The sequence below is a fragment of the Drosophila elegans genome, unplaced genomic scaffold (genome assembly GCF_018152505.1).
Source record: "Drosophila elegans isolate 14027-0461.03 unplaced genomic scaffold, ASM1815250v1 contig_183, whole genome shotgun sequence".
Classification (NCBI taxonomy): domain Eukaryota; kingdom Metazoa; phylum Arthropoda; class Insecta; order Diptera; family Drosophilidae; genus Drosophila; species Drosophila elegans.
This window is the reverse complement of record NW_024545550.1, coordinates 9,519,302-9,542,443: the sequence shown is the minus strand read 5'-3', so window position 1 is coordinate 9,542,443 and position 23,142 is coordinate 9,519,302. Positions and strand designations below refer to the sequence as shown.

Genomic DNA, 23,142 nt, shown 5'->3' with positions numbered 1-23,142 from the left:
TTTGTTTTAATGAAAATACAACAAACTTTTTGAATTTTGTGTTTTTAAAGAGATCTTCTAAATTTTGAATTTTAAATTCTCTCCCAAACGGACCAACAATAAGATAGAACTCTAAAAAATCAATTTATTTATATGGACGTATTCTTTTTCATAATACAACTCATCTGAAAATTGTATGTTTTTTGGTGAAACGTTTTACTAAAGTTTCACTGTGGAAAAACACAGACGGCATTGCACAGTTCTTTCGATTTAAGGCGAGTTTCGTTTACTTTTTGTAGCCCGGATTTATTGAAGCGCAGCGCACAGACAGGCTGTCCCCGTCTCCCTCTCTCTGGCTATCTACCTCTCGCCTCCTCCAACGCACTGACTGACTGTCAATTGTTTTCTTGGCCTCTTTGGCCCCATCTCCATCTCTTTTTCGTTCACTTTTTCCGTCTCGTTCTGCCAACTGATTCAATTGAAAAATGTTGACTCTTTTGTTTTTTTTTCCTTTTGCTTTTTCGTACTTCGAATCGGACGCTGCCGTTCATAAGCTTTCTTGGTACAGAATTTTAACCTCGTCTCTTGGCCCCCAAACGTCCGCCTTCTGCGAGAAGTGCTAAATGACCGGCAGCGTCGAAAAGTTGACCAAAAATGCGAAAGCCATTATATAGAGTGACTCACATCCCTTTATGTATCTCTTTCCACTTTTTTAGGAACCAAAATACAGAAAAAAACCAATAGAAAATACATAATTGTTGTTGTTTGTCTGTTTAGTTTCAGCAGAGAGTGGGGAAAAACTGAAGGAAAATACCGAAATTATAATTGTGCATTTCATTCTGCTGGCTTCTTCAATTTCATTTTCCTCTGCTAGATTTTCGTTTGAGGTACGGCGTCCCATAAATTTCAATAATCATTTCAAATTCATTTTGTGTTTGTGTTAACTAGGCTAGAAAAAGACAAACGGAAATCGAGAAATGAAATCATAAAATCACAAGCAAATACACAAAAATCATTAATTTATCTATCCCCTCGGAAAGTGAGAGAGAAAAATTAAAACAGATAGATAAAAGAAAAGAAATGAAAGCAAAATCGAAAGGCGACAAAAGTGAATTGATGAATAATAATGAAAGTAAACAAATTGACAACAAAGCGTCTTAAGGAACTAAAATCGAATTTGTTTTGAAGTTTTTGTTCAATTTCAAAGGGTGTGTTTTTTAATGTTAAAAGATAAATTTAAATAAAACTACTTATATTTTCATTTTACCTTCAGTAAAAGGTCTTAAGTGTATTTTGGGTAGTCAAATTACATATTCAACAAGCTATTACCGACTTATCTTATTACCGACTTATCTTATTCTGTTAAATTTTGTATCGATTTAACTGTATTGAATTAAATGCCTTTAGAAATGGAATTGAATTTAAAGTGGATGCAAATATCCTTTGTGTAAAAGGCTTAAAGTTCTTAAGAAATTAAAAGAGGATTTCTTATAATGTATCTTAATTCTATTAAGAAAGGTTTGTTACTTTAGTTATATTAGTTCTTCGGATAAAAATGATTCAAAAGTTGCCTATTTGGAAAATGAAAAATACCATGGGCATAAATACAACATCTAGAAGTTGAATCTTGAATCAGTTAATATAAAAAAGTAAATACATTCGTTTCTTTTTTTCTGAACTTATCCTTTTTCCCACCCTCAGTTTTCACTCGCGTTCTGCCTTTGTTAGGATAATCTGATTTAAGCATTAATTAAATTGCTGTGCGGACGGACGCATGTGTGTGAGCTTATGTATCTTTTTATCCGTGTATCTATCGCCGTCACTCTGTGGCGGTGTGTACAAAATAAAACACAGATACAAATACAAATACAAATACGAATGTGCGCTGTCCATATTAGATTACGTGCAACAAGCTCTTTAATTGTATTTGCCGTCTAATGAAATCACCGCAGCGCAGAGCAACATTTAAAAGCTTTGGCCAACAAATGGAAAAATGCGTACAGTTGTGCAATTGCATCGATTGGATTGGATTGGATTGTAATCGCAGGAGTTATATAGAGGGGGCCAAACGAAAGAATCGGGCATAAACCACATGTAGTTATCGAGATATTTCGGTAAATGACTTGTGCCAAGTGTGGGAAATCAACGGAAACATTTGTGATTTGAAGCGGGGTGGTTGACTGAAACGGGGGTTAAAACTAATGACATTTAATACGCTACGTGTCTTCTGACTTTATTTGATTTCAATTCAGTGAGTAATGATTTTTCAACGTTTCTAAGCACTGAATTGGTTTTTAATATAAATGGTTTGATACTTTTATTTACGCAAATGCGTAAACCAAAGCTATGGGTTTAGAATTGGCTTGTAAAAGAAATAAAATGAAAACGAAAGGTTTTAGTCTCTATTAAATGAAAAGTTGGTTTTTAAACACTTCTTTAATAAATAAATAATTATATTATATATGTTTACGAACACAGGTACCATACCTTAGTGCTGTTTTTTTTTTGATCACCTCAAAAGGTGCCAAATCCGATTAAAGTTGTTAACCATAGTCCTGTGATTATAAAATCGATTTATTTTTCTCATCGCTCAAAAGTGTAATTTAAAGCAGACTTATGAGCCATTGTCTGGTTAACCCTCTACCCGGGCTAAGAGGGTTAAGTTAAGTCCTTGAAGAAGTGAACATGTCCCCGATATCAGTTGATTGTCCAGCAAAAGGAGGATAGGAGGTGGAAGAGAGGGAAGAAAGGAAAATAAGGAAGAGGTGAAAAAGGAGTGAGGAGGGACAGGTAGAAGCAGGTGGCTGGTATAAATTGGCAACTGCACATGGTCAACTGCACATGACTGGAAATTGCATCACGTTATCATCATTTTGCGAATGCTAAGGAAGAATGGAGAAGGAGAGAGAGAGGGAAAAGGAGGAAAGGATTGCAGTGGGTGCAGCCACAAAATGCGCCCACTCCCTCCCACCGCAAAAGAGCGAGCGGGAGAAAAAGAGTTAGACAGGGAGAGGGAGAGTTTGTCTCTGCTCTTGCGTCTCCTTTTTACACTCTTCTCCTGCTCTTCTTTGCTCCTCCTTGAAATTGCTCTTGCACCTTTTTGTTGCTATTGTTGTTGCTGTTGCAAATGGCAAATACGTCAATGTTGTTGCCTCCTCGTCCTTCTCCTCCTTAAAGAGCTCTCTCACTCGCACACACTGGCCCTCTCACTCTAATTTATGGGTCGTGCGCGCTCTCTCGTTCCACTTTGGAGCTTTTGTCCCTTGTCCAATGCGCCACCTCCTCTTCCCTTCTCCCTATTTCCTCCCTTTTAACCTCATCCCACTTCGCACATCCCATGTCCCATGCATTCCTCTCACTCCTGCAATCCTGCAGCAGTTACAACATCAACCGCACCAACATCGTTACATAAATACTAACTACAGTCCAACCTGACTAAGTCGAAATTATTTGTAAAAAAAAAAACATAAAACTAAGTTAAAATTTTTTATTCTTGTCTTTCAGAAAAAGAGATTTGGGAATGTGAGCCTAATTGATAACTAAAATTAGCATTGTATATTTAAATTTTAAAAGATTTTCAAAAATTATAAATAAATTTTTTTAGTTTACCAAGTATTACTCCCAAATTAGAAACTAGACTCAAAAATCGTAAGCTGGTGTTTCCTCCAACCAAACTATATAAATTATTAGTTTAATGTGTGGGAATCTTGACTGTAACTGGCTGCGGTTTTCATTGTTGTTGTTGTTCCTAGCCTCGCTGCATAAATTCATTTGTCTGCTCCCATTGTTGTTGTTGCTGTTCTTGTTGTTGTTGCTGCAGTTGTTGTTATTACTAGTTCTGTTTCTCTGCGTCTGCATCTGCCGACGTCGCAGTCGACGTCTGCGCTGACTTGGTCTTCATTTGGTTTTGTTGTTGTTGCTAGCCCTCCACCTTCTTCTTCTCTCCCCCCCTTCGCGTTCGTTGCCATTTTCAATTTTAGTTTTGCTGTTCTGCTGATGCCGCTACTCTTCTTCTTTCCAGTTCGCAATTCACGATTCTCATTCGGTTCGTTTTACTGCCACTTCACTCCGGCTAACCCCTGCCACGCCCCCTTTTGTGCACCCTTGCCTCCCGGTACAACTCCCCCTTTTTTGCAGCACCACCCACACACGCCAAAGTTGTGTGTCCTTGCACGCTCGTTTGCTGTTCGTTTTGTTGGCCTGTTCGTCCTGTGTGCGACAACCCACGATTTCTCCGCCTCTTGTTCTCTCCTCGTCCCACTCGCTTCCTCGCCCTTCCCTCTTTCACCACCCTGTTCGTTACACGCCCCGTTTCGGTTCAGAGTTTACATTTTATGTGTGTCCTTTTTTTTTCGCACAGTTTTCTTGCCCAGGCGAGAGACCCAACACCTCCCAATTCTACCTCCCAAAATTTACCACTCCCTTTTCAATTTTCCTCCCGAAAACTGGTTGGCAATATATCCTTTAGGATAATGTATTCCCGCCTGAGAGCAGGGCAAAACAAGAATAACAGAATCGGCGCAGGGTTTTCGTTTCATTTCCAGTGGGCTTTCTTATTCCAAATATTGTTTACAACTTTTACACAAAGAAAATAGTTACTTCAACACTCCTGTAAAAAAAAGTTTTGGAACAAACAAAGTTCTGTTTCCTTAGTCCTTACTATTAAAATAAAAAACTTATGTTTATCGCAAATTTATTTATAAGACTGCGTAGAGCCGTTTGCTTACATCTATCGAAGCTGTAAGTTTATGTTTTGACAATGACAGTATTTATGGATAACTTTCAATTTTCAATAGAGTAATTGACTTAATAGACAGCTAGACAGTTTCTTGTAACAAGTTTAATAGGTGGTATAAAACTTTTCCAGTAACTTAATAATTAGTATACTAGTTGCAAACTGTTTAATATAAGTGTGTGAATACATGTATTTAAAGTTTTGATATTTTAAAAAGTGAAAATATATTACACACTGCCTTACTTTTACCACTTATAACCTCTAGTTAAGTAGTTTATTTTCATTAAAAGCTCGTAAGGCAAACATTTTGTTTGTAAAGCCTTTATTTCATACACAATTTCAAAGCTGAGAATATTCCGATAAAATAAATTCTGTGGTAAATCGTTTAATTGTAGCATTTGATGAAATTAAACGATTATGCATATTTTATAGCCCATTTTAAGAGGTGAAAATTGAATGCATTTACCTAAAGCGCTTCAAAGGCAGCTCGAAAATGGCAGATGAAATTGAACGGAGGCAGATAGCAAGACAGATTAAGGTTCATGTATAAGGACGAGGAAAAAGGACGCTCTCTTTATACAGACTTTCAGATTAGGAGGGGGCATTTAAAGAGGAAAGTCAAATTTACCAGTTGTATTTTGTTTTTAATTGCTATTTTATTAAACCAAGTCCCGATTTTTCATTTTTTATATACATTATATTAAAGGTAATTTAACATTATTTTTTACACTTGAAAGTACTTTTAAATATAGAAACTTAGGGTAAATTTTTTTGAATGTAATAAATAGTTATAATGTAATTGTTATTATAATGTTGATGAGAATTTTTTTTATAAATGTTTTGGGATTTACCGAGAAAGGAGCGCTAAAAATCTGAAAAGTCAATGGAAACTAAAACGCAGAGCCGTAATTGATTGATAAAAAAGTAAAAAAAAGAAGATGAACTGGAACTTGTTGCTGCGCTGAAGTGGTTACTTTTCTTGTTGTTGCTGCACTCGATCTGAAGGCGTTGCAGAAGCGTTGAAAGAGGAGGGGGTTCAAGCAGGAGGGGAGGAGAAAAACGAGACTAAAGATCGCGCCAGACGATGACGCAGACTGCAGGCTTGTTGGACGCTGAAAAAAAGTGGCCGGGGGTATATGGCTTTTTGAGTCAATAACCTCACTCACTCTACAAGAAAACAAACGAGGAAGAGTCAGAAGCACTCACATTCTTCACCTCTCTTTCTACCGCTCACTATGTCTCTCTTTCGCACACCTTCCCACATTGAAGGGGCCACCGACAATAGGGCAAAAACAGTAAGAATCAGAAGTAGAAGAATCTGCAGAAGTAAAGTCAGAAAGCCATAAGAACCGAACTTTTACCTAACATCTTAAATACACAATAATTCTGTTTCTGATCAAGAAATTAGGAAGTAATTCTTAAGCCACAACTCGATCAATAGCACTTACTTACCTTTTACTGCATTTTAAATCGGAAATATCTATTAAAACAACCTGACATTGCCAACGATAAAATTTTTCTTAAAAATTTTTTCCCACTTTAAAACGATAAAATTAAAATGCAATAACATTTTTAAAGAAAAGAACAAATTTACAAAACCTTTTCTTTTGTTGTAAATTCTGTTTTCTACCAATTATAAATAATAGCGTTGGTATGGTAGTCATGGCAGTAATAGTAGTCAACGAAATTTATAAGGTGTTGAACAAATAAAGTGCAAAACAGGAATAAAGAAATTCAAATTTCCATGCTAAAACCCTATATTAGTAGTGATTTTAAACCGATACTTAATTCCACTTGAAAAGAATTCAAACTTTGAAACAAAACTAAAAAACTTATAAAACTACGATTCCATTTGTTTTTCAAGCAATTGATTAGCTTTTCGAGCTTATTGACCAAAGAAAAAACAGCCGTAAATTTTTGTTTAATGGCAAATCAAACGAATCGGCGGCGATATCTGGGTTTGTGTGGGTATATAAGATACAACACGAAGGCAAACACACACATGGGCACAAAAATAAAACAACAAAAAGTCAGAGGAAAAAAATACAACAAATAAAAAAGAAATAGAGGCAACTCATGAGCGATGGACAGACAGTCGGCCAATTGAGCTAGAGAGAGAAGATAATCAAGAGCAAACAACAATGGGTATTTCAGAGGGGTGGGTGGTAAAGGGGGAATGGGCAGGGTGTGGAGTGGAGTGGAGTGACGCCAGCACAATATGAGAAGAATTTCACATTTGTTCGCTGCTGTCACTCACAAATATTGATGTGAAAAGAGAGAGGGAGAGGGAGAGGGAGTGAGGAGAGTCAGAAACACACACACTGCAAAAAGAAATAGAAACAACAAAAACAAGAACAACGCACACACCTTACCAATCGCCTCCGTCGACGTAGACTGCGCTGCCGCCCCCGCGACGTCGGCAGAAGCAGCGAAGTGTGGCAGTGTCAAAGACAAATGCTCGAATCATATTGCTTACTCCCTTTCTCCACCTTTCACCCTCCCACTTGCGGTTTGGGTGAACCCAAAAGCAAAGCCCAAGTCGAAAAAAGAAGAAGACCAAAGGCAAAGTTTTACAGTGCTACTTCCGATAACACCAATTTTATGTTACTTTGAAGTGCAAGTACATTTAAAAACATTGTTTTGCATAAAACTACCTCTGAGTCGTTTAAATTAATTTTTTTGTTAAAAATACCATTTATATTAGCTTAGGAAATAGAAAAAAGTTTCCGATAATAGTCAAAACATGGGCTTAACTTGTACTGCAGCTTCTTGATTACATATCTATGAAAATAGTTTCAAGCCATGTTTCACTGTACCAAGTCGCCCAGTCCGTTTGTTTTATTTCTTTCTTGTTATAAATTGGCAGCGCTCTTTTGCAGACTCCCCCCTCCTTTTTCGTCTTCTGTTATGCTCCCCCACCCCTAATAACAGCGCACATCTGTCGCCTGCCGATGCGTAACAACAAAAAAAACCGAATGAAAGCAGGAAAAAAAGAGTGCGCAATTACTGTTATTAGCGGCCACAGTGGTCCCCACCTTAGCGGCCTAAACGTTGCTTCATTAAAGTGATTAATACGGGTAAAACTAATAATAAGTAAAGTAACGACGAAAAGAAAAGTGCAATTATCAACCACTGTGCGTGGCAACAACAAAACGGCGGAGCGTCCTCTCTCTTCCGCCCGCACTGTCCCTTTGCGTTTCATTTCCACTGGTCCGCCGCCGCTTGCGGTTCTTTTGCTCTCCGCACTCTCCACACGCTCATTCGCCGCGAAATCACAAACACAGACGGACGCGTCGCCGAGCGGCGCTTGTAAATATTTTGTTAATTGTACATTTAAATCGGAATAAATCGCGCAAAATGCAATAGCCAGTGTAAACAAATGCCGTAAACTGCTGTCGCAGCACAAGTAATATAAACAAAGGCAATTAACAGCCTAAAACGACAGCAGACAGTTTGTCTGTTAAATCTCCAAAATTAAAAAAAAACGAGAGAACTTCACAAATTTCATGAATGAATTTGCTCAAGTGGTGAAAAAAACCCCATACTTAAAAAAAAAGTGCAAAATGCCGTGAACGGAATTTTTTCTCTTTTTTCGCCTTCTGTATGCATTGCCTGCAGTCTGCGTGTGTGTGGGTGTGGGTGACTTGGATTTTCTTTTTATTTCTTTTGCTCTTTTTTATAAGTGGCAGTGCTAAATGTTGCGCATGACTTGGAAAAGTTCAAGTTTTCTTTGCTTCGCAAGGGAGATTTTTTCTTATATTGTTTAACAAAATGCAATTTTGTGCGTAAATTTTGAATTCGCCACGGAGCTGCGCGTTGAATTCGCCGCTCTGCCTATAAAGTGCAGGTGTATTAGTAAAGGAGAGCAACTTCTGCTTCCGTTTTGTGCGTGTGTTTGTTTGTCTCTCTCGCTGGCTTGTAGTTTTTTTTAGTTTTGTTTTGCTTTCCATATTTCGGACGGTTCTGCTTTGTGCTCGAGTTTTGCCCAAGCGTAGCGGCATTGCCAACACAGAGAGTGGAGTAAAAGGAGAAGAGCGAAAGAAGTTGGAAATTGAAACCGATTGATGAATTGTATCTTTGAGTTTGAGATAACAAGTGTTGCTAATTACAGTGGCTATTCCTTATTTATTGTTAAATAATTTTAAACATAACTGCAATATTTCAATTGCTTTATTATTAATTAATTTTTAATTACTAAGTATTTTCGTTATAGACAAATATGTTGTTCAAATATTCTAATAATCCCTATAATTGATGTTATCTTTTTTTCAGACATTAACGCATGTAACGCACAATAGTTGGTCCTAAAAAACTAGGAGATTTTGAACATGAACAAAAATGCCGGCGATGGCAGCGATGGCAAAAACTCAAACAAAAACTCGAATGCGGGAGGGGGTGCTGGAGCCGGGGGGCCACATGATCCCACCGGCCTTCTAGATGCAGCTTCCCTCTTTGGTAAGTCATAATTAAATGTGTTATTATAATTTGATTTTATTACTATTGTATATGGGTGTGCCTCAATTTTCAGCTTACTGGGGACGTGATCCAACTGGAGCGGCAGCTGCAGCGGCTTCCAATCCGCTGTTCAACTCGCAGTTCAATGCCGCCGCTGCTGCGGGATTGGGTTTATTGCCACAAGCCGGAGGCGCTTCTGCAAATGACCGCTATTCCATGGCCGCTGCAGCGGCGGCGGCGGCGGGCGCCCATCATCACCAGAACACGATGGCTGTGGCCGCTTCCCAGGCCGCCAGTTTGGCCGGTTTGCATCCAGCAAGTGAGTAAAATGTCGGCATATTCCGTATTTTAGTAGTGCGCCCGAGATGAAGAAATGTGTGACGGTATTAAACAAGCGACTGCTTTGGTGTCGAGCTTTTAAGCAACGGCTGCCCATGATTCATCCTAAAAATTCGCATTAGTTTGATTTTTGCTTGCTAAATATAAAATTTATCGAAGAATGAGTTCATGTAATTTATATGGAGCTATAACAGCAAATGTCTTGTCTATCGTGCAATGCATTTGAAGAAAATACTCCTAGAGCATTACTTTTAGTAGCTTGCTGTTCGCTTTACACTGCCCAAAATACTTGTCCCTGAGCAGGGCAGTGACAAATGGTCAAGCACAAATATTTTGCTATATTTTCTTTAATGTTTTTCAGAGTATAAGTAAAAAAAAAACAAAAATAAATTAAAGTAGAGCAAAATTGTTTTCCATATAATGTTTCTAAAATCAATTAATATCAAATTTTGATACATTAAAATAAAAATATTATTAAAAAGAGGTTGATTGCGAAAACTAATTAGTTATAGTAATGTTTATTAAAAACAAAAGACTCTTTTACGACCTAAGAGTATTTCCTTTAACTTATTTAATTTAAAAATTAATGAAACCTTTATTAAATTACGAGTCAAGTCGCTGCAAGAGATACATTTTTATTGCAAACCCCTTTCTAACCCACTGTATAATCCATTTACAGGCTGGTGGTCGATGGCTCAGCTAGCCGCCCAGGACTATTTCAGTCGCCTGCAGGCCTCGGGCCTCTCACCCTTTCCCCATCCCGATCTTGCGGCTGCCTTTGGACCAGCTGCCATGGGAATGGGCGGTGGTGGTGGCGGTGCGGGTGCCGGAGGCGGAGGAGCAGGGGTTCTCGGACAAGGTGGCGGTGCAGGAAATGGCGGGGGAAGTGGCAATGGTGGCTCCTCATCCAGTTCCTCGGGCAGCAAGTCAAATAAGTCTCGCAAAGAGAAGCGAGCTGCCCAGCAACAACAACAGCAACAGCAGAGCCTAGCCAATAGCCTAAATGCGGCAGCAGCGGCGGCAGCAGCAGCAGCTGCCAATAATCCAGCAGCGGCGCTGGCCAGCATGCACGGGTTTGGAGTAGGAGTTCCGGGAACCAGCATACCATCGGTGAGCACTGGCAGCGGTTCGATATCCACCAATAGCGGAGGTCACGGTGGCTACAAGGTGAGTTGTGATAACTACTAATGGAATTATTAAAACTAATACTGACATTTTTGTAGAGCACGGCCAGCGCTTATGGAAAACCCTCAACCATGACGAGCAGCAGCATGGCTAGCAATCCTGGCTCTGCCTACGATCCGGTGACCCTGCACAAGGAGCTGCTGGCCATGCAGGCCGTGGCAGCCGCTGCTTCCGGCTCGGGATCTAGTAGTTCGTCTGGCAAAAAGTCCAGTGGAGGTGGCTCTTCCTCCTCCTCGATGCATGGCCATGGCTTGGGAATGGGCAGCGGCGGTGGCCTAATGTCCGGTGGCAAGGCATCGACCAGTGTGAGCGCCAGCAATTCATCGCTGGGAGGAATGCATCCCAGTCTGGCTAGCAGCAATCCGCTGATGTCGCCACACGCTGGATTGGGATCCGCGTCTTCTTCATCTGGCAAGGATCGGGACAAGAACAATCCCTCGCTAAATGCCCTCAATTCGTTGTCCCAGTTCGGTGCTTTGGGAATGACGCCGCAGCAGAGCATGCAGGCGGCAATGAATGCGTTTGCGGCCAGCACTGGAGTGTCGCCATCCGCCACGGTCACCTCCTCGCCGCATCATTCCTCCCAGCAGCAGCAGCAACAGCAGCAGCAGCAGATGGGCGGCAACAGTTCCACGTCGGGATCGGGTGGCAAGTCAAGCGCCAAGGACTACATGATGGGGTAAAAGAGATTATTAAATGTAAAGTTTACAAATATTTATAAATCCTAAATGTATTATCTCTCAGCAGCACTGGTAGTGAGCACCCTTCTCTGCTCGGAGTTCGTTTACCACCGGATACGGAGATTATCAAGTACACGTCCTCGATTGTGGGACCCAAAATACCGGGTACTACCTCGCGTGGTCGCAAAAAGACTATTTCCGAAACAGAACAGCAAACAACACAACAACAACAACAGAAACAACAACACCAAGCAGAACAACACCTACTCCAACAACAACAGCAACAAGCACAAGCACAAGCACAGGCACAAAAAGAGCTGGACAGCACAACAAATGCCATTTCCTCTCTGCTTGCATTTCCAGGGCTCAGTCCCGCGAAGCGGGCTAGACTCGAAATGGAGTATGCGGCAATGGCGGCAGCTGCCCAACAGCAACACCAGCAGGCTCAACAGCAACATCAGCAGGCGCAGCAGCAACTGCACGGCATGCTGGGAGCAGCCGGAATCCCCGGAATGGCTGGCCTTGTCGGCCTGCCGGGCATGAGCGGTAATCCCCTCGATCAGTTGAGTGTGAGCAAGGCCAGTTCCTCATCGGCGGCCACCACCAGCACCAGTTCCTCATCGGCAGGCGGCAATCTGCTCAACCAGAGCTCCAGTGATCGCGTCGAGGTGATCAAACTGCCACCAACCATCACCTCCAACGGGGCCTACAATCTCTCCAGCAAGGGAAAAGAGGTGCACGACCTCACCACCGATCTGGCGCCCACTTCTGGAGGTGTGAATCTCAGCCTCAAGGCCAATGCCAACGCCTTGACACCCAGCGGTGCCGTGGGCTCAGCCTCCAATCCCATCACCATCGATGACTTTGATGCGCCACTCAATCTTTCCATGAAACCCTCGGACAAGAGCAACTCTAGCAGCTCCACAACTCCGGCAGGAGGAGCTTCCTCCTCGTCCAGTGCAGCATTGGCCGGTTTGGCCAGCGAATATCAGGCGGTGGCCAGTGGTCAGGGCGGAAATAGCCTGCAGAGCTTGAGCTCGATTACGGCTGCCTTGGGAGGAACTGGCGGCATGCCAGGTGGTTCCATCTCGGGCAGTGGAGGAACTTCTCCTGCTCCGGCAGGCGCTGGCACAGGAGCCTCTGGTGGCTCGGGATCTGGTTCTGCTGGAGGAGGATCGTCGTCTTACAAGGAGGGAAGGCCTCGCAACCTGGGACGCGGTGTATCCAAGCCCAAGAAGAACACGGTGGCTTCGCTGTTGGCTCAATCCCGCGCAGTGGGTCTTAAACCCATGCTGGCCACCCAGCAGCTGCTTCAACAGGGTGCCGATATTGTAAGTTAATCGTGTGAGAGACCAATGCAATTTGTTTTAATACTAATTTAACTTTTCCAGGAGAAGATCCGCCTGGCGCTGAGTGAGGCCAATGCCCACATGGAGACCTCCACGGATTCCGAGAGCGTGGCTGCTGAGAGTGGTCTTTCCGAGTCGGAAAGTGAGGATGCCAATATCCTGAATGTGGCTGAGCTGAGGGTGCCATTGGAACTGGGCTGGAAGCGGGAGACCGTGATCCGTGGACTGACCAAACAAGGTCAAATCCGTGGCGAGGTCACCTATTATGCACCTGGCAGCACGGCGCCTCTGAAGAGCAACGGACAGGTTTTTGCTGTGAGTTTGTAGGGCGACTTTTTTGAATATTTCAACTCATGGAACACTGAAACGATAAAATCATAAACAGCTAATTTATATTTGAATCTATGTATAGACATCATTTAAACATACACTATAACAATTGGCAACAGTAAACACATTTATTACATAATCTCTGCCAACCCTACTAATTTCTTGAACTCTTCACAGATTCTGGAGCAGCAGCCATCGAATCTAAGTCGTGAGAACTTTAGTTTCTCCGCGCGAGCCATCGTTGGTTCGTTCCTGCAGCCCGCACCACCGCCGTATGCCAACGATGGCGAGTACATTCGGATGACGGACGAGGATGTGGCCAAGCGGCTAGAGGATCTGAAGGTCTTCACTCGCCAGACACTTAACGTGGAGCAGCGCATCGAGATTGCCAAGCAGCAGCAGGCGATGCGTGATGCCAAGAAGCTGCAGAAGGAGGAGTTGGCCAGGAACAAGGAGAAGGCGCGCCAGGAGAAGAACTCCAAGCTGGAGCAGCAGCGCAAGGACAAGGAGCTCAAGAACCAGCAGGCAGTCGAGGTAATTTCAAAGTTCAAGCTTTGTGAAGCTTATCTTCTCATGCAAAAACCTATTTTTTTAGGAGCGCAAAAAGCGGCAGGAGGAGCTAGATCGCCTTAAACAAGAGGAGCTGCTCAAGAAGCAACAGGTCAGTCTAGTTTACATTCGGCTGTCCACAATCAGTGCATAATTATTGTTTTATTTTGCAATAGGAGAAAGAGAAGCGTCGTCAAGAGGCCATTTTAGCTAAGGAACAGGTACTTAATGCCTTACCTTCTGTCCGTTTTGAATTGGGGTAGAAAAGGGGCTTTCCGAAATGTTCTTAGTTTTTGGCATCACTATCCTAAATTGTTCTAAAGAAATTTTTACTAAGTATACTGATACAAGGCAAGAGACTTGGGCTGTTAACTTAGATATATTCCAAATTTAAAATCTAAATTTATGGTTCTCAAAGAGAGATTTCGTTTATTTTTTCGATTTAACTACATTCCTCTTGGTAGTTTAAGGGATTTTATGTTGCTGCTTTGCTGATTTATTCATGTTTGGTATTCACTTTGGCCCAACATTGCCTTCTCAGTGTCACTTGACCCTTTTTTATTTAATTAACCCAAAAACCTATTTGTTTTATAAATTTAAATTAGGAACTACAGAAGCAGAAAGAGATGCTGTTGGCTGCCGAGATGGTAAGATATCTAGAACTCTAAGTCCAGGTTTAAAGACAATTTGTTAATCTTTTCTATCGTTTCTTTAAAAAGGAACGCGAGCGTCGTCGTCAGCACATGAGTCTCATCCGGATGCTGGAACTGCGTCGCAAGTTTGAAGAGCGTGAAAAGAAGAAGCACCAGCTGGTGCTGGATAGATTGCTCCTCCGTGAGCGTCGCATGGCGGAGCGGAAACGAGATGCAGAGATTCTGCAGTTGATTCGGCGGCCCAACGAGGATTCTGAACTGCCACAAGATTTGGTTATTCCAGAGCTGGACAGGATTGCGGGCAACCGTCTGCCCGGCCAGGCGATGGCCGATCTGCTGATGGTCTTTGAATTCCTGCACAACTTTGGTGAGACTCTGGGCTTCGACATGGAGTCGCTGCCCTCGCTGCAGAACCTTCATGATGCCCTCATCAGCGATAGCAGTGCGGACGCCGAAGAGGAATTGCTGTCGGTGATGACGCATCTCTTGGTTTGTGCCATTGAGGATCCGGGTGTTCCCAATCCCGGTCGCCACACCACTTTGCTGGGACAATCGCTTCGCAATGCGGACATTACAAACTCGAATGTGTCCGAGATCCTGAGGATCTATCTGTATGCCACGGCCACGGGAGAAGTGCGCCAAATGCACGGCATCACTGTCGATCGCGAACGCGAGAGAAGAGTTCCCGATCATCACCAGGTAGATGCCGATTCCGGCACTCACTCGCATTCGGCCAAGAACCAGGAGTACTACAAACTCCTCCACGAGAACGACACCTGGAAGCTGTCGCAATCGCTGAAGGATCGCCCCTTCGTGGCATTGAATCCCACCCGGAAGGCCCAAATGCTGGCCCACCTTTGCAACGATCTGCTGATGAACAAGGCGGTGCTGCGACAGATCGATGGCAGCCTGGAGACCTGCGCCCAGATGCGCAAGGAGAAGTACATGACGGACATGAAGGTGCGCAAGTACAAGGCACTCCACATGCGCAAGGCTCGCATCGAGGCCTATGAACGAGCCCAGGCGGAACGCGAGGCAGCCATGCAGGCGCTGATGGCGCAGCAGAAGCTGGATGCCGAGCGTCTAAAGGCGGAGGAGGAAGCCAAGGCGGCAGCAGCTGAGGAAGCAGCAGCTGCGGCAGAAACAGATGGTGCTGAGGCGACCAAAGGCGGCTCAGCCAATGGCGAGAAGTCGGAAGATCAGGAGGATCACGATGAGCAGGCGGTCACCAAGGAACCCCAGCAGCAGCAGCAACAGCAGCAGCAGCAACAGCAGCAGCAGCCCATGGAGGTGGATGGCAGCGTTGTCGATGAGGAATCTCTTGTTAGCCCGGCCAAAAGCATCATCCAAGCGGACAACAGTTTGACGCCCAACAAACAGGACATGCCCACGCCCACCTATCAAATTAATGGATCCAGCACACCAACAACTAGTGCAACTGGTGGCGAAATGAGTGCCCTGTTGCAGGCCAAGAAAAGCGGAGCACGCAACTCGATTAACGATGAGCACCATCATGATGTAAGCATCATCGACGATGACCTCTCCGACTTGGATTCAGAGATCACGAATGTCGAAGAGGACGAGGACAATCGCTTGAGTGCCGATGAGTTGCAGAAGAAGCTGGACAAAATAGTGCGAGCTTCGCTCAACTGCAAAGAGGCTCTGGAGAAGAGCACCAATCAGCTGAGGGCGGCCTGCTTTGGACAGGATCGCTTCTGGCGTCGCTACTGGAAGTTGCCCAAGGCGGGCGGCATTTTCATTGAAGCTTTGGAGTCGGCTCAAAACGACATTTGCGGCTATCACGAGGCATTGGAGGGCATGGATGACAAAAAGGATGGTGCTGGCGAGAAGATGGAGTGCCCGGAGAATGATAAATCAGCAGATTCGGAGCCCACTGAGCAGCCCATGGAAGTGGATGAATCTCTTACCCAACTGGAGGATGGAGTTCCAACTCAGAATGCAGAGCCCTCTGAAAATAATCAACAGAATGCTCATCAAGAAGAGGACGATGACGATGATGATGTGACAGAAATCAACAAGGTGGAACCGGAAATTGTTGACCTGGGCGACGATGACGATGATGCAGCACCGCCACTGCCCAAGATAGAACCTCCCCGACCCGAGATCAAGGTTAAATCGGAAATGGAACTAATGGGTCCGCCGCCGACCACCATGATAGCCACCAAGACCGACTTTGAGGCGGAAATCAAGATACCCACCATGCCTGGCATCCTGATGCCGCCCACTCTCAACAACAACAACAACAGCAATAACAATAATAACAACAACAATGGAAGCGACAACTGTGATAAGTTGGAAACTGGTTTGAATCTGGGATGTGGAGGACAACAGCAGCAAGCGCAGCAGCAGCAGCAGCAGCCGCAGCAGCAGAACTTTGGCCAGGCCGTGATCAAGATGGAGGATATGAAGAAAGAGGATGACTGCATCATAGTGTCCACATCCAGTGGTGACGATACACCCAAGTGGTTCTCCATTGTGCGCCGCGAAGTGCCGCTGATCAGTGAACTGCCAGCGGAGGAGGGCGGCGTGGTGGGTCAGGAACTGCAGAATAGCTTTGCCAATCACAATTGCTCCGCTCAGCTGCAGTTGCAAGGTCATCCCTGGGATCTGATCAACAACATGCAGTACTACTCCATACCCATGGACGAGTGCAAGGTGGACACCAGCAAGCTGGGCAACGAGTGCATCTTCTCGCTGAGCGGCCTCGATGAGAAACAAATGCTGGCCAAGGTGGAGGAGTACAAGGCCCACAAGGTGGAGTCAAAAAACGGTCTGGGCTCTCCTCATCACCGCCACCACGAGACTGAAGATGATGGGGAGCAGGCCAAGCTGAAGTTGGATAAGATGATCGACACCGAAACGGACACGACGGATGCCGATGAGCTGGCTCGCAAGGACAAGTTTTTTCGCTTGCGCTCTGATGCGCCCCCGGACACGGGAGGAGGGGCCAACGAGGGAGCCGATGTGAAGCCCAAGATTGAGCTGCGTCTGGACGAGGCTCTCTCGCAGGCCTACTACCACAACATAGCCAACATGTCGTTGAGCAGCGTGCAAACGTACATACCCATAGACATTCCTCTCCCACTTTCCATGACCCCCGATGAGCATCGTCTGCTGGAGCAGGTCAAGTTGGCTGGCTTCCCCGAGCGCGTTCATGGCGTTTATGTGCCCCGCCGACAGCGTTACGGCTGGTGGCAATTGGACGATGAACAAAAGTTGCGACAACTGCTCAAGACCCTCAATCCCTCCGGCTTGAGGGAGCGTGAGCTGCAGGAGAATCTGCAGCGTTTCCTTGGCCTGGAACAGCCATTGGGTGTGAATTATCAAATGAAATCGGACACCGAGTTTGCGGAGGAATTCCTAATGCCGGACAAGAAGGGCGATTGGAATCCCAAGGTGGCCAAGCGTGTGGAACTGGCGCTCATCGAGCAACTGGAATCGCTGGAGGATAAGGTGGCCAGTGCATCCATGCAATTGAAGAACTGGCAGCTGCCCAACCGAGTGGAGAGTGAACTTACTCTGGACTCGCAGGAGGATGTCAGCGAAGAGGATTTCGTGAGCATTATACCCATGATTCGGGAGAGGATTATCGATTTGGAGGCGAACATCGAACGGCGTTACTTGAAGCCACCGTTGGGCTCCCAGACGGGCGATGCCCATTTGGCGGTGATTGCCCAGAATCAGCATACCACCACCCAGACGCAGAATTCCGCATCCGCGGCAGCATATCTCCTGCAGATGCAACAGCAGCAGCAGCAGCAACAGTTAGCCCAACAGCAGCAGCAGCAGCAGCAGCAACAAGGATCGGGAACTGGCAACAGCCTGAATCCCTCGTCCTTCAATGAACGCACAATGGCTCTGGCGGCAGCGGCAGCAGCTTCGGGAACAGGATCCTCCACAGCTGCAGGAGGCAACACAGCAGCCGGAGGAGGAGTAACCCCCTGTGAATCGGGCAGTGGAGAACCGAATTCTGGGAATGCATCACCGGCCAGCAACTGCGACAGCGATCGGGATGAGAAGGTGGAGCACATTCCCAAGGGATTGGTTCAGTGGCGCGATGCAGTTTCCCGATCGCACACCACCGCCCAGTTGGCGATGGCCCTGTACGTCCTGGAATCCTGTGTGGCCTGGGACAAGAGCATTATGAAAGCGGTAAGACCAGGAGGGTTTTGGAAACCATTGGAATCCATTAGAATCCATTGGAATCCTTTGAAACCTTTAAAAACCCCCCCAACATAAAACCGAAAACCTGCTTGGCACCCGTCCTTTTTTTGTGGTCCATCTCATTGTTATTTTGGCTGCACACACTAACTAACACCCACTACTCACATCCTCACATTTTTGTACACTTTCGCATTGCATAACCATTTTATATTTAACATACTAACCGTATTCACCACAACTGAAACGAAAGAGTTAAAAAAAGGGAAAAGAGTTCAGTTCACGAATATTATTTTTCAAAGAAACATAAGTTGTTTTTTAATCAAACCATACAATCTTTTCTTTAGTTATAAAATTCAAAAGTCAATTGTTTATTTTTACAAATGTATTTAAAAAAAAGTTATTAGGATCGCTTTAATTATTTTGAGCTTAGATATGGTTGATATTTTGTTTTTTAGATATTTTTTGGTAATGCTTGGTAAGAAACTAAATTTAATATTAATCGTTTTAGTTAAAAAATTTCTATAAACATAGGTGTTCGTGATCGCACTCTTGTTTAATTTTGCATTGTAGCTAAGTAGTTTCTAAAGCCCCTATGCATCTCAAAAAAAAAACTGAAAATTGCCTGTGAAATTAATTTAAATTTTGTTTGTTTCTTCTTCCGGTTTTATTTTTCTTTCTTAACTGTCTCTTGCTGAATGTTTGGCTTGTTTGTTGCTTGTGGTGTTTCATGGTGTTCTGGTTAAAAACAAATATACAAATATTTAACGCTCTTGTACTCACACAAACACATACATAATCCATACCCACATTCCTCACACACACACACACACACACACACATACATACATGAATGCTTTTGTTGCCCGTTACCGTTTACCGATAACCGTTAAACCCCTTCCAAAAAAAAAAAAAAATCCACCAAACCCACCACGACTGTTTTCCCCACCCCACCGAACCGTTTCGAACTGTCATCCGAAAAGTATGCAACAAGAAACAAGTCCAACAAAAAGAAGAGCAGCGCCAAAAAGCAGGCAACACCCGTGAAAAAGCAGCAAAAGAAGAAAAAGGAGCAGCAATCAACAGCCAATGGAAAAAAGAAAGAAACCGCAACCAAAAAACAAGAGAACAAAGCACCACTGAGCATCAAAATCAACCTCAAGGCTTTGGCTCAAAATGGGAAGGACGCGCGGGAAGCCCAAACCAAACCCCTTATCCAAACCCTGTCCAAATCCAAATCCCCATTCCCATCCCCATCCCCATCCTCCACTTCAAACACTAGCGACTCCGACTCGGACTTTGGCAAACGGACGACGAAGAAGAACGGAGGCGGCGGCAGCAAACGCAGACGCTCCTCGGCCAACAATACAAACTCTAGCAAATATTCCAATTCCTTACAGAATTGCCAGTTCTGCACGTCCGGCGAAAACGAGGACAAGTTGCTACTGTGCGACGGCTGCGACAAGGGCTATCACACCTACTGCTTCAAGCCCAAGATGGACAACATTCCCGATGGCGATTGGTGAGTACCAGTACCAGTACCAGTACCAGTCCCCCTATCGATCTATCTCTACATACATCCTCCTCATTCCTCACATGTCACATGTCATCAGACTCTAAAAAAATAAAAAAACACATTAATCCGCGTTGTCTTGTTAAGCGTTAATCGTTGATCGTTAACCGTTGAGAAAAACTGTGGCACTGTTACTCTCTGTCCCTCTCTGTCCCTCTCTGTCCCTCTGTTCCCGCCTCTAGATACAATCTTCAATTGGTTTATTCAAATCTTTTTTTTGCCTACTTTTTGCAGGTACTGCTACGAGTGCGTGAACAAGGCCACCAATGAGCGCAAGTGCATCGTCTGCGGCGGCCATCGTCCCTCGCCCGTGGGCAAGATGATCTACTGCGACTTGTGCCCACGCGCCTACCATGCCGACTGCTACATTCCCCCGCTGCTGAAGGTGCCGCGTGGCAAGTGGTACTGCCATGGCTGCATCGCCCGGGCGCCGCCACCCAAGAAACGCAGTGCTGGCGGCACGGCCAGCAGCAGCAGTAAATCCAGGAGGGACAGGGAAAGGGACTCTGGTGGCTCGGCCAAGCGGCGCAGCGACAACAGCAAGACACCGCAACAACAGACCATGGAGCACATGCAGCAGCAGCAGCAACAGCAGCTCCAGCAGCAGATGCCACTGGCAGGCGGGGACTCGCACCACCACCATCATCATCATCATCATCATCATCATCAACATCAGCAGCAGCAGCCGCCGTCGCTGAACTCGTCGCACGATGAGTCGATGAATTCGCTGCCGGCGGCGCCTCTGAGGTGAGTGTGGGGGCCTGCGGGCGGCTGAGGGGGCGGCGGAGTACACGGTCCGGGTTCCAGTTTATAATGCCTCTGCTCTCTGCAGTCCGGCGCACTCGGTTGCCTCCGCAACGACCTACGATGACCAGCATCATGCCAACAACTCGGTCGACGGCAGCAGCCGCTTCCAAGCGCATCTCATCCCCCCCGCCCAATAATGGCACGGCTGCGCTGCTGGAAGATGTGTCGGCCGCCAATGCCAGTTATCCGGCCTATCCGCCAGTTGCGGGTGGCAATTTCTCAGCTGGATTGATTAACCCGGTACCAGTGCCGGTATCGGTATCGGTGCCACCAGCCATGCAGTTTGCCAATGTGGTGGCCATGTCGCCACGGGCCGTCACGCCCACTCGCACACGAACGCCCACACCGACGCCAGCGCCCACTCCGCCACCACCACCGCCGCCGACAGCGCTGCTCATGCAGGCCTCGCCCACAGCCGGCGCCGCCGCCGCCCTCCATGTAACCGCCTGCCAGTCGCCGCCTCAACAGCATCCCCATCAGCTGATGACCATGCCCTCGCCACCGGCCATTGGAGTGGGAACGGGAACGGGAATGGGAACGGGAACCAATCAAATGTCGCCGCCACCCATCAACATACATGCCATTCAGGAGGCCAAGGAAAAGCTGAAGCAGGAGAAGAAGGAGAAGCACGCCACCAAGAAGCTCATGAAGGAGCTGGCCGTCTGCAAGACGCTACTGGGGGAAATGGAGGTGGGCATGGATTACTTAAAAACCTTGAAAAATAAACCTTAAATAATAATCTTTTCTGGCAGCTCCACGAGGACTCCTGGCCATTTCTATTGCCAGTAAACACCAAGCAGTTTCCCACGTATCGCAAAATAATCAAATCTCCCATGGACTTGTCCACGATCAAAAAGAAACTGTTGGATTTGAGGTGAGTAGAGAGCTAAACTATAGCCCTGATATAACTAACTTGCATTTTTTTAAACTTAAATAGCTACAAAACCCGTGAGGACTTTTGCGTGGATGTGCGTCAGATCTTCGACAACTGTGAGATGTTTAACGAGGATGATTCGCCTGTGGGCAAAGCGGGGCATGGCATGCGCAAGTTCTTCGAGTCTCGTTGGGGTGAACTGACCGACAAACACTCCTGATCCAGCAACACCATCAGCCCGCCGCAGATTCAAATGGCTAGCACCAAAAGCAGCATAGCCATAGCCACTGGCACCGCAAACACCACCACCACCACCACCACCACCATCCCTACCAACAAAAACATGGCCGGCACAGCCACACATCCCATTGAGATGGTCACCCTGATTGCAACATCGCAAGTGGAGGACGAGGGAGCCGTGGAGACGACAACAGCATTAACTGAAGCAGCACAATTTTGGTCAAGAGATTAGAGTAGATTAAGAAGAGATTGTACATAATTAGGGGGGATATTAGAAGAGACGGTTAGTTATAGTCTAGAAGCGCAGCATACACACATTAATATATATTTATATATAGTAGATATATAAACACCAACACACGAGAGTATTCAACGTCCTACGTCGGTCAAGACCTTTGAAAGAGGTAGCTTTGATTAAATTAAATCACCAGCCAAGGCGAACAACAGCAACAGCAACAACAGTAACAAGAAGTATGCAAGTGAAAAATTTAGTTTTTAGTATTTAGTTTTTTAAGCATCCCAAGGGCGGCAAAAACAGCAGCAGCAGTATAAACACTTACTATTAGCCGACATAAACTAGCAGTTAAAAAATCGTATCGATTAAGAAGCCATCTACAGTAGGCGCCCGGACAGGATGAACGCTGACAAATGACAAATGAAAACGTACAAAAACTGTCTACCAATTTCCGGTCCGATCCGATCCGATTCGATTCGATCGATCGATCCATCGTTTGAACAGTATTTTGTGCACAAAGCTGCGTCGCTTTGTTTTCTACACTTATAATTCTAACCCTAATTTTAAAGATTATTTTTAAAAGCACCAACGAAGCGCTCATTTAAGTTTTAAAGTGTATTTTGTACTTATAGCAACTCCGACATCTGTATTTAAACGTATATTAACTAGAACTTACAATTGCCCAGGCAAAATGCGAACAACTATACTCAAAAGGCGGTGCGAGGATGATTTGTAAATGTAAATGAAAGCAAATTAAAATTAAATGTATTAAATTATTTATTCTGTGTAAATTTTCCAAACTGTAGTTGGTACTTTCAATCGTAAATTTTGGCAAATCGCAAATACAACTCAAAATCAAATCGAAATTGAAATTCAACTTAAATTAACTAATCGACAAGTCGAGAAAGAGAGTGGAGTGGATGTGAAGTGACGTGAAGTGAAGTGAAGTGAAGTAAGGTGGACATATCCTAGCGGGA

At 44.9% G+C, this 23,142-nt stretch overlaps 1 protein-coding gene across 1 annotated transcript in view; it reads left to right on the top strand.

Annotated features, from left to right (window-relative positions):
• LOC108144406 overlaps window positions 1-22,941 on the top strand; it is a 38,974-nt gene extending 16,033 nt beyond the window's left edge. Inside the window, 17 exon segments of the mRNA XM_017269237.2 lie at window positions 8,987-9,169; window positions 9,243-9,488; window positions 10,188-10,675; window positions 10,732-11,372; window positions 11,438-12,704; window positions 12,765-13,037; window positions 13,230-13,586; window positions 13,648-13,713; window positions 13,778-13,822; window positions 14,207-14,248; window positions 14,321-18,427; window positions 19,420-19,958; window positions 20,244-20,756; window positions 20,842-20,947; window positions 20,949-21,506; window positions 21,569-21,690; window positions 21,754-22,941. Coding sequence (XP_017124726.2) covers window positions 9,043-9,169; window positions 9,243-9,488; window positions 10,188-10,675; window positions 10,732-11,372; window positions 11,438-12,704; window positions 12,765-13,037; window positions 13,230-13,586; window positions 13,648-13,713; window positions 13,778-13,822; window positions 14,207-14,248; window positions 14,321-18,427; window positions 19,420-19,958; window positions 20,244-20,756; window positions 20,842-20,947; window positions 20,949-21,506; window positions 21,569-21,690; window positions 21,754-21,910 — 9,654 coding nt within the window. The 5' untranslated portion in view covers window positions 8,987-9,042 and the 3' untranslated portion in view covers window positions 21,911-22,941.
• Window positions 22,942-23,142: the final 201 nt, after the last annotated feature.